General features: G+C 42.5%; 1 protein-coding gene across 5 annotated transcripts in view; it reads right to left on the bottom strand.

The window, feature by feature from the left end:
• Positions 1-413: 413 nt before the first annotated feature.
• The window catches only part of LOC116327521 (zinc finger MIZ domain-containing protein 1-like), a 112,899-nt gene continuing 97,967 nt past the window's right edge, over positions 414-15,345 (bottom strand). For all 5 annotated transcript variants that reach the window (XM_039616462.1, XM_039616461.1, XM_039616460.1 and 2 more), the window contains 18 exons: positions 11,795-11,930; positions 11,293-11,407; positions 8,819-9,036; positions 8,493-8,694; positions 7,896-8,171; positions 7,630-7,812; positions 7,414-7,491; positions 7,141-7,309; positions 6,907-7,048; positions 6,274-6,484; positions 5,918-6,023; positions 5,676-5,836; positions 5,522-5,589; positions 5,362-5,430; positions 5,027-5,271; positions 4,730-4,893; positions 4,059-4,343; positions 414-3,948 (listed from right to left, as the gene is read on the bottom strand). In XM_039616462.1, the coding sequence (XP_039472396.1) occupies positions 3,841-3,948; positions 4,059-4,343; positions 4,730-4,893; positions 5,027-5,271; positions 5,362-5,430; positions 5,522-5,589; positions 5,676-5,836; positions 5,918-6,023; positions 6,274-6,484; positions 6,907-7,048; positions 7,141-7,309; positions 7,414-7,491; positions 7,630-7,812; positions 7,896-8,171; positions 8,493-8,694; positions 8,819-9,036; positions 11,293-11,407; positions 11,795-11,930 (2,936 nt within the window). In that variant the 3' untranslated portion in view covers positions 414-3,840. The remainder of the gene's footprint in view (positions 3,949-4,058; positions 4,344-4,729; positions 4,894-5,026; positions 5,272-5,361; positions 5,431-5,521; positions 5,590-5,675; positions 5,837-5,917; positions 6,024-6,273; positions 6,485-6,906; positions 7,049-7,140; positions 7,310-7,413; positions 7,492-7,629; positions 7,813-7,895; positions 8,172-8,492; positions 8,695-8,818; positions 9,037-11,292; positions 11,408-11,794; positions 11,931-15,345) is intronic.

The following is a 15,345-nucleotide window of genomic DNA, read 5'->3' as shown; positions in this document are numbered from 1 at the left end:
AGAAATATGACAAGGCATCTAATTGGGTATCAACATGCAGTAGAACTGGAAACTGAACTTCTCACTTTCCTTTTACAATCTTGTAAGAAGAATAAAAGTTACAGTACTTTTTAAAAAAGGACTGTAACAGAGTGGGCAATAATAATATTTTCTAAAGATTTTCCATTACTTTGTTGACTGCTTCTCAAAAAATGTTCAATTGGCGATTGCAATTCATGAGAGCCTTAGTTTGATGTGTCATTAGTTTGTAAACTTTCCACTCACTGACAAGGAGACCTTGAGCCAACTCAATGAAAATCTGAGTAAAAATCCATAATTTACACCTCGTGCTTCAGTAAACAGCACGCGAGTCAGACAGGTCTCGCAGACTGCGTCACAAGTGCACAAAAGACAAAATCACAGTGACATACAGGTATCATCTGAATACATATTTATTAGATAAATATTAGGTTGTCACATCATCTAACTACATACAGTTCTGCAAGACTAAAAATCACAATTAGTTCCTTTATTTTCTCACCAGTTTAGAATATGAAATGATTGTACATACAATGTACAAACAGAGAGACAATGGCCACATTGCATGAATCACCTTAGATTGTATAATTTTTCCAACTGTTCATGATATCAAAAATTGTACAAACTATGGATTTGGTTACAATCTTCTGGACCCGTCCCTCCCACCGTGCTTCTCCCTCACCTCCGAGCAGTTTTCTTTGTAACCGTTTTTTTTTTATTGTTTGTTTTGCTTTATGTATTTTTTTATTTTTTAAATGTATTTGTTTTTTAAGTTTTTAGCTTTAGCACCTCAGAGTATGCAGGTGACAGACTAGAACACTTAGGCTAAATATTACATGTAAAACATTGCTGTCCCAGTTCCCGTAACAAAAGAGGTGAAAGTATAATACAGAGTGGGAACATAATGCTGAGCGATACCCACAGACACTAACTAACAAGTTTCATTTTCCATATTCAGCCACTTCCAGTAGAGGGGTTGCAAGCTTTTTATTATTCTGAAGAAACAATGCACATTCCCAGGGAAAATGAATACATTTCTGTTCACATGTCTCTATATTAATTTACATATATACAGGCATCCTTGGGATGTTTGACCTGTTCTTAAAATCCTTTCCAGGTCAAACTAGTGAACGTGCCCTTCCTTTCTGTTTTTTTTTTAATTTTTAAATTTTTTATTAAGTCGTTTACCTTTTTCAACAGTTTTTTCTTTTAAAACAACATCCCCCCAGAGAAATGGCCCTTTATTGTGATTGTGCAACTACAAATTAGGGGTGCTGCCTTTTTCACCAATTTGAAAAGAAGAAGAAAAACACTGAAATGATAAAGACTTCCGTGGGATTGTTTAAAAGTTTCAATTCAGATCGCGAAGAATGAAAACACACCAGTGAACTGTTGAAAGCACAGACTTTTGATTTGATGTTTCCTTGTGACTAAAATATGAAACAAGTTAGGGCTCTGAATAGGAAAAAACAAATTCCTTTTATAACATTTAAAAGTAATGCGTACATGAAATCAGGATGGTCGATTCAGCACAATGCTACAATTGAAAGAAATTGGATTTCTAGCCTTACAGATTAATAAGAAAACCAGTACAAAATAATTTACCAAGAACAAAGGGGGATAAAAATGTATATGGTCTCATGCTTTTTAAAAAAAGCCACATTTTTTCTATAACAAAAATATAAACAATATCATGAATTTCTTTAAAATATGGTTGTGATATATCTTTAAAATACCACTGACAATTAGCAACAATTATGATATTCACATAGCTCACTAATTACACTGAAAGCCAGCTGACACCACATAATTTGAAACCCATTTACTGTTCAGCATCACTGACAAAGGTCAACATAAATTCATGAGCAGACAACATTGATCATTTTTAATCAATACATCGTAGCATGAGAGAAAGTATTGCTCCGAACTGAGTGCGACGTCTGAAAACTGAAACGATGCTACACAAGCACTTTGAGCTGATGCAAGGAAGGGGACAACGAATATTAGGACATGAACAGGTGGGAAAGTGACTCAGGGGAAACGACGATGACCTGCGATAGCTTATGAAATGCTTGGGCTGGCTACGCCCCGGCGTGGAGACGAGACAGCCGTATGCTGGTTTGGGAGCATATGTGGTTAAGTTGGACGACTAATGATCGAAGGACAAACATTATCAAGATGATACAAAAATATTCACAATGATATTTACAGTACAATAGCATTTCTTAAAAAATAATACATTTGCATACAGAACAGCACTCTTTTTTTAACATGAAAATGAAAACAAATGTGGCAAAAAGAAAGAAATCTGCACCAATACTGCTTTGAAAACCACTTCTTGAACAGCAGTGATGGATAAACTGTCCTCTCCTTTATCTTTAAAACCAATATTACATCCAATCACACTGACACACACACACTCTCACACAGACTTTCAGTCTTTTACAGGACCAAGCAAGCACAAACATTTCCATTCTCATCCCTCTAACTTTGGTGATGTTGAGCAGTTTCCCAAAAGGTTTATGTATAGTTTAATTGTGCAGCAACAATAAAAAAAACCATAATAAACATAACACAGTATATCCAGCAAATACATGATAAATGTACTGCTGATATCAACATCATCCCTTCAATGTTAGTGTTAAATAAAATCATACTAAACCTGACAGAAAATCATAAAACAAGCAAACAAACAAAAAATCTGTGGAAACAGCAACTGATAAAAACCACACTATCTTTTGTTATCACCACTTGGAACAGCACTAGACAAGGGCTTGGCACACATGCACGTTGTAGATTACTTAAACAACATCATTTAACCGGGAAGAGAGATGTAATTCTGCAAAACTGCTGACAAGAGAAAGACAATGGCTCATGCAGAGCTGATGGAAGGAGTTGTAGCAGGAAGCGACAAAGCAGGATCGTCACAGGAACCCAAACCTCGCACGTTGTACCTTACGTTTCCAATGAAATCCCTTCTTTGTACAGGAGGACAATAACTTTACAATATGTAGATGGACAGATATGCTACTCTGTTATGAATGTTGTTTGGTGTAATTGGGGCGATTTTTTTTTCATTTTCTGCTGTCGAAACCGAAAAGGAGGGACATCTACGTGTTTAAAAAAATAGCACAATCGTAGACAAAGTGGATGCCGATCAGTCCCAAAAATATTTTTTAAAATCTTGGCAGAGGAGCAAACATTTGTTTTAGAAAAAACATTTTGTCAAAGACGGACACGTTGATCTTATTTTTTGTTTCTTTTTGGAAAGGCTGATTTTTGTGTTTTTGCGTTGCCAGAATCTCTTGTGCTTTTAAATGATGTGTGGTGGACAAAAAAGTGCGACTAACCAGACCAGTCAGGGAATGGAGCTGCGACACCAGGAAGCTGTGGCCTCTCAGATTGGAATAAGATAAAACGCACTGGCCAGATAGCGCAGGTTTTTTCAGTTATTTTTCTGTTTTTTTTACAGTGAATTCCTTTTTCTTCGGAAAAGGAAACAAAACACGAATAAAAAAAAAAATGCTACAACGCGTTCCTAATAAGCACACATACACATGTGTGTGACATTTAAAAAAAAAAAAAATCAACTGAGTATAGCTGCACAGTTCAAAGTTATCACCTCTGGGTGAGAGGGCAGGGAAAACCCTTGCCGTGTCTTTGAGTTGTAACCTCTTTCAGTCAATCTGTGCTGGCGAATGAAAGTTGTACAAGAGGAAGAAGAGAAAGGGAGTGCATCTTTGTGTTTATCAAGTACTGAGTGACCACCTTGGGTTCTCAGGGAAACTGCAGCAGTCAGTGATTATATGTTTCTGAATCGCCTCAGTTGTTTTCAAAGAGCGATAGAAGGTCATCGTTGCTATTGCTGGGGAGGTCTGGGGGATCCAGGTAGGACAACAGTTCATCTGGGTTAGCGAGCTCTGGAAGAAGCTGTATGGTAAAAGGAAGGACAACAAAAGTTTGCTATGTAAGTATTCAAGGAATCTCCTTGCATCAACTGTTAAATATGTCAGATTACAGATGTGAAGATTCTGACTTACGTCTAAGGACGGCTCAGGCATGTCTGACCCTGCTTGGCTGTCCAAACCGCTGGAGGGGTTGAAGGCCAGGTCGCTGTGAGGGTGGTTGTTGGGGCCGGGCTGCTGTTGTTGTTGCTGTTGTTGCTGCTGTTGTTGCTGTTGTTGAGGAGGTGGAGCTTGTCGTGAGGGCTGAGGAGGCCCGCTGTGGTGTAGCTGCTGCCCTGATTGGCTCCCAGGGTGTGGAGACACGTGTAAACTCTGCTGCAGTGGACCATGCGGTTGGTCATTGCCAACAGAATGAGGTATCTGTAGAGAAAGAGAAGGGGAATAATTCAGAATAGCCATATACGTCTTTCAGCCGGTTTCATTTTGTGACTGCTAACAACCTCCAACAACCACTTTAAATATAAAGCTAAAGCTATAATTTGGCTAGCTCAGCTAGCTTGGCTAACTTTATTAATATGTAAGTTATATGGAAGTAGAGCCAATTATTGGTAAGTTTAGTTATTTTGACTCAAGTTGCATATTTAATGTAGCTGTTTTTTATGCTAAGCTATACTAACTGGTTGCTGCCTGTATTTTCCCACTTTTATAGATGGTCTATATACAAAGTAAAGCAAAAAGAATACATTATGTAACGAAACTACAAAATATGACAGAGTCAGTATATTTGGAATTGTTGGTAAACTCACTGTGTCAGGCATATTGTGGGACAGTGGCTTGTCTTGTGTCATCAGGTTGTTGGGCATGTCAGGTGGGTGAGACAGCTGGGGACCATGCATGAAGTCATTCATCGACGTACCACCAGGGGTCCCGTGAGGGAAATCAAAGTTCCCATGGCTCTGGTAACTGTTGCCTAGACACAGACAGAATATGTTTTAAATACATGTGTTGTATGTCATTTTAAACTTTCTGTATTTTTTGTTGTTGTTCTGCTTTGTTTGCATAATTCTGGGTGCTACTGTACTTTTTGTACGTGTTTGAGCTACCTTGGCTTCCGTATTCGCTGTTGTTGCCTCCTTGCCCAGAAGGAAGCGATGGGTATGGTGAGGGTCCAGGGCCAAGCTGAGCTATCATCTCCATCACATTAGGCATGATCATCTGGCTGGGACTCATCGTCTTAAACCTCTTTGCCAGTGGTCCATCTGGATCTTCTTTTATGTGAATTTCTGATTTTATAGCCACCGGCCGCCAACTACATGTCGGGTCAATTGTCACTTCCTCAAACTCAGAGCTGATAAAATGCAGATGAAATCAAATAGTTAAGTTAAAAGAAAAATACATATGCATATGAGATTGCACTGATGTTCCTATTTCTGCTTACTTTTGAATAGCATTCAGGATTCCCCACATGTACTGGTCCACCTCGAGTCCTTCTAACAGCGCAGTTTTACTGAGGAAAAAAGAGAAATAGTATTTAAGAAAAAGTCAATTAAATAAGGCAAGTGCATGTACTCCTTAGCATTTTAACTCCTTAGACTTACTTGCACACAGGACATCTCCATGTTCCCCGCTCACAGTTCAGTTGTAAATATGATTCCAAATCAAAACACTGCAAGAACAAGAAAATAGATTTTTTAATGTATATTTCTATTTGTTTGTCACTGTTACTGTGATGGTGTATCCTTGAAGTCTTACCTGAACATGTTTGCAGTCATGCCCTCTTGCTGGAAGCTGTATTCGCCGGAAGGTGATTGGACATTTGAGTGAAACCTTGATGGCTGTCTGCTCCACGCCATCCTCCCCGTTTAATGTGGTATTGCCCGACGACGCTGCCACGCTACTGAAGTTCCTCTTTACTGTGAGGCAGGAGAAGAAACACAGTGAGTAAACAAGTACAGAGCAATGAGGACATAAGGGCGCAAAATGAATGTGAATACCTTTGGTGATGCAGTGCTCTGCAGGCAGAAGCCTCTTCTTCAGTAAGCCTTGGAGGACAGAGCGAACTGAGGGCCGATGGACCAGTTGTAGCACAAACAAGTGCGACTGGGGGGGAAAAAACATCTAAGTGGCTATCAAAGACATTCTCCTAAGATGTATCTGTTTCATCCATTCTTTACTGTTTCATCATTTGTGTAAAAAAAAGGAGACATGACAGATCCCTTTTGTTACTTTCTTGCTTTTAGCATTAAATATCATCTGATGGGAAGCATTTTGGATTTGACTTTGATTTACCTGAGTGGATTTGTATGAACCTGTTTATTTTTTTCATAATTCTGGAAATGAGTGTACTCACACAGCAGCAGGCAGTGACTGTGATCTGGATCGTGTTCCTTCCAGGCTGGCATACATGTTTCAAGTGCAGGGGTTTGTGGGAGGTCTTGTTGTCTCCCCGCTCGATTGTGAGCGGCGTGGCGTTGACGCTGACTTGGACAGATGCCGGCCAGTTCGTGTTCATCTGACGGTCTTCGTGGTGGTAGCACTTAAACTGCAGCTCCAGGTCCGACCTGCACAGATAAAACATAAAGCGGTAACGGTTATGGAGGGTTACTGTATGCGATACATGAGTTAGAATAGCAGCAATTGATTCGCACACAATAACAGAGAGAACTTTTGAGGTAACATATACCGTTAATGGAACACTAAACTTAGGATATAATCTCAGCTTGGCAGCAGGAGAAATCCTCATATCAGGACTCTTGACTTGAATTGACTTTTACTTAAGATAGTGATGAAGGAAATTGCAATACTAAATTAAAGCCTTAATGATCCTTACTTCTCACGTTCCTGGGAAAAGGGTAGGGTATTTTTTAATCTGATGTTCTTGGCAAGTAATGAAAATTAATAAGAGAATATTTACACCCTAAAAGACCCATATAACTGTTAAAGTGAATGGGGAAAAAAAACAGTAGTACATAATATACATTACCTCCACATGAGTGTCTGGTGTACAGAGGGCCGTAAATGGAAGACGTGGTTGCTGACAGCCAGGTTATGTTCTAGCCTGAAGGGCTCTAGGACTACTCCATCCCGCACTGGGAATGTCAGACGCAGTTCCTCGTTGTGGCTTGCTGTTTTTTGGAGATAACAACCAACCTTAAATCACAGACTTAAAAAAAGGTTTAAAAAGCTTGACCTTACTGTTCATCGATTAATTACTGACCTGGTGGGGGAGGGAGTGCGGTGATATTTGGTTTAATGTCAGGAGGGAAGGGTGGCTTCACATCCTGGTTTGGCGACAGGTACGGAGGGATGTTACTTCCTGGTGTCATTGGAGGAGTAGGGTTTCCTGGCACAGGCGAGTGAGGGTAGTTCCCCACTGGCCTTGGAGGCTAAAACACAAATTGAGTTGTAAATCAACTACTTAAATGACTAAAGAGTAAATTCAAGTGTATTATTTTGCATTAAAACAAAACTGGTACCAAAGTAGACTTACCCCATTCATATTTCCCTGGTTGTACTGATATCCACTCCCAGAGAAGTTATTTGTTTGGCCATTGAAAGGTGGCTCTTGCTGTAATTTAATTAAACAAATAATTTGTCAAATTTACACCATTATTAGCTAAAGAAATGTCAGTGAGACTTTGATAAAACTGCATATACAATATGAAATACACCATCACATTTTTATTGAATAGCTTTAACACTGCACCTTATAGTACTGGCCCATGGCACCACTTGGTGGTGGGTATTGGCCTTGCAGCTGCTGTCCTGGTATTCTTGGGCCAGGGTAGTTGGGGGATGGCAGCGGCCTGGAGGCATTTGGTGTGGGATATTGGCCCTGCTGGTTAGGGAACTGGTTGTTTGGTCCATACTGCTGCCCACCATAGTTTGGCTGTGGAATCAGTGACCGGGACATACATTCAGCATATAGCAACGGAGCTTCATATTTAAGGTGACACTGTTGAATCCACTCACCTCCCCTGGGTACGGTCTTTTTATGCCCTGCATACCCATGCCCTGAGCCCGAGGACCTGCATAGCCTTGCTGAGGCATTCTTTGACCGTGTGCCCCAAAGGGCCCCATGCCTTGGCCCCTGGGTTGGTTCATTCCCATTGGAGGCCCACTCATGTTGGATGCATTCATGCCTGTGCCCATGTTTCCAGGAAGGGATGGAGGGCCACGGGGTCCTGGCTGGTTCATGAACTGACTGTTGTATGCCTGATTTGGCCCCATCTGGAAAGAGGAACTCATCTGAAAGACAAAATGAATTTGATCAACCACTTCAGACTGGACTGTTACACAGTTTCTGTTGAATCAGATATTTTATAGATAACAAACCAACAAACAAATAAACAAACAAAAAAAAAACTCCACCAGAAAGAAACAAAATGGTATTAACGTCTGAGAAACAGTTTGTTTGCTTCTGTTGCAAATAAATGTGGTACTCCAGCTTGCTATTGTTAGCATTAAAGGGATAGAGCCTAAAGTCAAAGTTGATGAATTCTAAGTAGTCTGACACGTGCACAAAATGCAACAGTTTCCTTTATGCTATCAGTTTGTGGGTCATCCTACCGGTCCATATTGGTTCATGTCCTTATTCTGGGTTTCCTGCAGGGCAGCTACAGTTGCTGTTGCAGTGGCAGTTGCGGTGGCAGCAGCAGCAGCAACTGCAGCAGCGGCGGCAGCAGCGGCAGGCTGGGTGAAGTCAGAGGGAGGACGGGAGTGTGGAGGGATGCCCATTCCACCGGGTCCAGCATTCGGCCCTCCAGGGTAACTATAAGAATAAGCAAAAAGATATAAAAAAGTTCTAGAGAAGAGAATTAATTAAAGTAATTGTCTGCATTAAGCATTTTTAATCACTCCAGTGACCATCAGCAATCCATCTACTGGTTACTTACTTGCCACCAAAGCCTCCTCCTCCAGGGTAGTTGGGTCGACCGTACATCCCCTGCTGCATATAGGCTGGGTTTGAGTTGCCTTTGTTGGGGAACTGCTGCTGTGGACCGGGGAACTGAGGAGAGTTCATACCTGGAGTGTTACCAGACATACCCGAGGCCATAGGGTTACCACCAGGGTTCATGGGATTGTTGCTGTTGGCCATGGGATTCCCCAACACCTGTTACACATTAGGGATAGAGGGAAAAACACATGTAAATGTTTCAATGCTTTCAGATGAAGTTCAATTCAGATTAAAGCTGCAAGCAGCGATATGAGGGCCCTCGCACCCCCGGCGCATCGAGCCACGCCCAACTCCTACAACCAGCACGTCCGATCTGATGTCAGATTGATGGAATTCATGCATTTAACCAACAGCTAAAATTTCATCTCATTCAATCATGATTATAGTCGTCCCACTAGGTGGCGCTCTAACCATTAGTGACAAATGGCATGAAAAACATTTCCGAGCTCAAGTCTCATCATGTCTGCAACTTTTGGGAGAGATTGGACATTGTATTTTTGAGTGACAGCAGATTACTGCTTTTTGGCGAGTAATTGAAACTCCACGTGCCGCCATGACCACCTCGTTTCCCTGAACGTAAAAAGCTTTGCAATTTAACATCACAAAGGTCTTTAGATTACACACGCTTGAGATCGGGTCAATCTGATGAAATTCCTTAGAGGAGTTCGTCAAAGTATGAGGCCTGAAAAGAGGTGAAAATGTCGCCAAAATTACACATTAATTTTAAAATGGCTGACTTCCTGTTGGATTTAGGATATTGCTCCAGGAGACTTTTTTGTACATCTTGATATCTCCAATAAGCTTGCCAGGTTTCAGACTCATAGATGAAACACAGAGCAGGGGCTGTTGTTTTGAAATTTTGTAGGGGGCGCTGTGGAGCCATTTTGCGCTGTTCAAGGAAAATGAACATATAAAAAGAAATCCCTCATCACATTAGATGTGTGCGCCAAATTTCAAGACTTTTTAAACTTTTCAAGCCCCTCAAAAGCCACTTCATCTTTCATGGTTAACTGCGTTGCCACCAGGGTGCGCCGTTCAGTTTATAGTCACAATTTTCTCACTGAAGCATCAAGAGGGACTGATGGTGATATTCACCACTTTTGAGGTGGCCACGATGAACCTGTGAAAATCAGTACAACAAAATGAAAGACATGACATTTCCTGGTGCCACTAGGTGGCGCTCTACGTATTCCTGACAATGGGCATATCAATCTGTTCAGGGCGGGTCTGACATCATCCCTGTAAAATCTGGTACTGATCACATTGGATTTCATTGAGTTACACTAATTTGTTTCTTCATGGCGAGACCTCAATGTTCGCCATGCTGCTGGGTCACACCCTTCAGCGAAAACTCACAGTTTTCTCTGTAACCCAAGACCAACTCCTTAAGGCTTTCCTGGACAAATTTGAGGCTGCAGATGTCACCCATTACAATACTGTACCCCAAAGTGTAAAACATGACATTTCCTGTTCCCACTAGGTGGCGCTGTCCCTGATGTCAAATATGGCAGTTGAAATATGTTCAGGGGTGGAGCCTTATCATATGTGTCCACTTTGGTCAAGGTCGGACAATGTATGACAGAACGAGAGGCAATAAGATTTTCATGGCGAGTCATCGAAATTCGCCGTGGCGCCACGGCCTCACCGTATCCCGAAAACTCAAAAGCTCCGCAATTTACCATGGCCCAGGTGTGTAGTTGACACTGACCAAATATGAAGCTTGTACGATGAAATTCCAATGAGGAGTTCGCAAAAGTTCGAGGCATGGAAATGGCAAAATTAGAGCCAAAATGTCACCTTCACTTCCAAATTGCGGACTTCCTGTTGGGTTTGCATCAATGGGCCCCAGACTTTTTTGTTCGTCTTGGCATGATACACATGTGTGCCAGATTTCAGACATGTAGCTCAAACGATGTGTTCGTAGGGCTGCATTTAACAAGGCATAGGTGGCGCTCTAGAGCCATTTCCCAGTGCTCATATGTAAAACCAATAAAATACAAAATTTTTCACCAGACCTGGCATGTGTGCAAAATTTCAAGAGTTTTTGAGCATGTTAAAGCCCTCAAAAAGGCCCTTGTTTTGCCTGAATAATAATAATAATAATAAGAAACGGAGCAGATACAATAGGGCCTTCGCACTCGAAGTGCTCGGGCCCTAATAATAATAATAATAATGATAATAATAATAATAAGAAACAGAGCAGATACAATAGGGCCTTCGCACTTTTGTGCTCGGGCCCTAATAATAATAAGAAGAAACAGAGCAGATACAATAGGGCCTTCGCACTACCAGTGCTCGGGCCCTAAATATCACTGCCAAATACAAAAATCTGCAGGTGGTATTATTACAGATATTAAATATAAAGACTTGGAACAGGCACATTTTTACTCTCAAGCTAAAAGGGGATCTCACCTGGCTCTGGGAAGTGTTGGTCACGCCCCACACGGTGGTCACCACAGACACTGAACCAGGAGGCTGGTTGGTGTTTTGCTGCCAGGGAACTGAGTCATAGGGAAAAGACCCATCTCTGCAGGGAATAGAAAAACACATTTCACTTAAGCAAAACAAAATGGTTTGCCAAGCAGAACAAATATTTACAGTATATTCTAGTAAGTATGTTTGCAACTGCTGAAAGACAGGAAAAGGCAAGTTATGTGATTAAGCTTTAAAAAATATAAATGCGTCTTCTTCTTCTTCTTCTTGAAAGGCAAATGGTTGAGTTACTGTTTGCCACTGTTGACTGTGCTACATGCAGTTTGTCTGGCAGTTTGTCTAGCCACTGATCCATAAGGAACAACGGGCCTCACACAGAGAGGAAGGGCTTTCCCCAAGGGCCCGGTCTGTCTGTTCGCATACCCGACACACACAAACACATCTCACACACAAGCCAAAAAGCACAGCAGTGAACACTGACCCATGTGAGAGGCTGGGCTTCATGGAACTCATGGGGGGCTGCATGGGCACTTTTCCCGGAGGCTCGTTCTGCCTGTTCTTCTGGTGACGGAGGAGGAGGAGGCGTCCAAGCTCCTCACACCACGAGGACAGGAGGGCTGGAAAGAGAGCAGAATACATAAGTACTGTTGGAGACCTGTTAGCAATAACTACAGAGGTACCACCCTACTATTGCAAGCACTTAAGAACAAAGAAAAGCAAAAAACTTCTGAGTAAAAGTTCATGTTACAAATCCAAAAAGCAATGGCCTGACTGGAAGTGCACAAAAATAAATATGCATTGTACCCTATGGCACAACTGTGGAGCTATATTCTGTGCAAGGTACCTGCAAAATGGAACAAGCAAACACTATGTAACAGTGCAACAACATTAAACACAAAGACATCCTATCATTCATGAGATGTGAAAAACAATGTTTGCTCAAGAGTGATATGTTTACAGGTTATTATGATTTATTTAGTTACTAAATAAATGATTTATTTCAAAATTAGGGTGGTTTATTTTCTGGCACTTGTAGTTAGTGAATACACATATTTCATGTACTGTGAGGAAAAACAGGAGTGTTTGGGGGAAATGCACTAAACAGCTTATATTCATACCTCACAAGTGCACACTGGGGCCATTGATTTATATCAACTGTGCTTATAATTACACTAATACTCACATAACCACACCTAAAAGTCATTGAATAAATAGCCATGTGCGACCCACATGCACAGGCTCTGCTATTTAAAATATTTTTATCCTGTTATTTTTTGTTCGGTTTAATTTAGATTGAAAAGTCTACGCGTGGACAGAAATTTCTAAATCATGATTGTGTTTGTTCTGAGAAACATCGGAATATTTTAAGAGCCCAAAGCCTGTACCTTTAAGCTGCAATATAAAGGATCAGCCTAAATCCTGCATGTCACTGTAGCTCATGGCCACTAGGGTTCACTCTGGGCCTGCAAATGAATTCCAGTCCTTCCCTTCTCCCCACCTACCTACCACTTGGTTAGGTAGCTACCACAGAGTGCGTTTGATCGAATCATATGCTTTTCATCTGCAGTGCATGTGTTTGTACTGTGCCAACTACAAAAGACTCACTTTTCCCTTTTCTCTCCCTCTCACTTCCTCTGCCTCCTTCTAGCCTCTCTCTGTGGCTGTTTGAGGAGAAAGGGAATGTGGATTCAATCAAAGAGCAGGGCAGCCACCTCCTCTTATGATTCACAGCACTTCTAGGCTGAGTAAGGAACGGGAGGGGTGGGTGGGTGAATCAGAGCGCTTGGTGATTTCAGCTGCGGTTCGCGCAAAAAAGCCACGTCAATATGACAGCAGACAGTGCGCGCTGTCCTCGCAGGCAGATGCACCCTGCTGCCACATGCAAGGGTGGGCTGCCACATATTACACACACACACACAGATGCAGACGCGCAAGAGAGAAACAACCGAGATTAAAAATAAAGAAAAAACAGAAGGTGGAATGAATCAGCGAGCGAGGAGACATCAGTCTAATGGGGCTGATAGGAAGGAGGAACAAACAAAAGCTTCTGACTCCCATCACAAACATGGCAACCCAGACATCTGACCACACATGGCTGCTTGCAAACCGTACAAGCTTACCAGCACACTCAGACAAGGAAAGACACAGCACGAGCTTATAATAACACACACACACACAGACGTGAAATAAATAGGACACAAGATGTCCTCTGAGTGTGGCGAATTTTCCGAGGACAAAACTGAGTTTCTGCATCGACACACAAACACACACCTTCTCCTCTCAGAGCACTGCACCCCAAAAGGCACCTCCTATCCTTTCATTTGAACACTGAGCACACCAGCCTCACTCTGTGTAAAGATGAGGGCTGGAATACAAAAGACATGTACAGATGGTGCCAGCAGTCTCCTTGCTTCTCCCTCTCCTCTCCCTCCTCTCCCACCCACTCCTTTAAAAGCAGCACGGGGCTCAGGCACAGAGGCAGCTGGGTTTTTCCTCTTTCCCACCCGCTCACGCTCCCTCTCTTTTTCTCTCCTCCTCCTCCCCCTCCTGTTCTTGGCAAGGCAGGTGCCAGGAGACAGGCTGTGCTGTTCCTCCAGAGAATTGATCTGACTTTACCACGGCTGTGCTTTAGTTGACAGAAAAGGCCGCTCAGGTGCACTTTCTGCTAAAAGCATCACGCTCAAAGGTAAAGGCACAGATTCCTGAGTTACTTTTAATTTGATAAAAACCGGATCCAAGTGTGGCTAATAGGTTTACGGGTTTCACGTCTATGTTAGTACGTCCTGCAGTGTTTTTAACAGCACCCTCCCTCTCCTCAGACCCCCTTCTGATGGGGAGAGTTTTCAATTCAAGGGCCTGGCGACCAGCCAGCATGTTACAGCTCAATTAGGTCCCATTATTCTCTTCCAACAAGGGGTAACTTGCACTTCTTCTATGTTGATAAACATGTCTCCACAATTTATCCCATAGCTGTGCCACTGTGGGACCGTCTGGGTAAGCAGACAGCGTCCCTGTTTCACGCCGAGGCCGACATCAACAGCCGCAGGACATAAGCAACAACCGTGTGGAACATAGCAGAAAGATGACAATACATCGGCTATCTGAAAGAAACAGGAAAAAAAAAGAGAGAGAGAGAGAGAAGGAATCACAAGTGTTGCCACTTAAAGAATTATTCTACCCCATCATTAGATAAAGGGCTTATCTCTGCACAAAATTACCACCTCCACTAAGCACCAACCGGTTTAAAGGAGAAGCCCTGTCATTGACTCAGAGGATAAACTTCAGGTTTCGGATGACGGGAGGAGGAACAGCCAACTCGTTTCTCTTCAGTCGCTCCCTCCTACTCTTCCTACACCCAAACACGGCTCAGGACAGTGCAGATGAGGAACACAAAAGGATTACTGTTTCTCCTCTCCACTCCTCCCACAGACGGCCCTTCAATAGACTCATCTGTCTCCCTCTCTGAGAAGAGCCAAATCTGGAGATAATTGTCTCAGGTGTTGCACTTCCAAATCTCAAAGACCATTCTGGAGTGAATCAAACTGGCATTTTGTGCTAGAGAGCATCCTTCTGCCATGTTTACATTGGTCTCCCTGGCGGCAATGAGTCTCTGCCTTCCATAAGGAGAGAAGGCTATCCTGTTTGCCTCGTAGATGGTCCCAGGGGCCCGGCTGAGTCTGAGCCGTATTGATATTCTGGTGCTCAGCTGCCCAGCCTGATGGTCAACCATGGCGAAGGGTGGTAAACGCATCTGCTGGGACTAGATGGGTGGTTCAGTGATTGGGTCTGCAGCTTCCAGCTTCACTTGCTGTCATAAAGCCCCAGGGAGACATGACAAATGACATGGACTGCATCCCTGACAGTTGTTCAATGCTCTATCCAATGATAGCCTAATGCTCCCCCAACCTTCCATCCATGGCCCATGCAGACACGAGGCAGAGAGATAAACTGTGCTGATTAAACACTCTGATTTGGTTTCTGCTGCGCTCTCCTGAAAACAAAGAGCTTTTAATAAAAGGTCAGTTAACCCAG

This window comes from Oreochromis aureus, linkage group 8, assembly GCF_013358895.1.
Source record: "Oreochromis aureus strain Israel breed Guangdong linkage group 8, ZZ_aureus, whole genome shotgun sequence".
Classification (NCBI taxonomy): Eukaryota; Metazoa; Chordata; class Actinopteri; order Cichliformes; family Cichlidae; genus Oreochromis; species Oreochromis aureus.
Note: the sequence above shows the minus strand (reverse complement) of the source record. Positions and strands in the feature narration are given on the sequence as shown.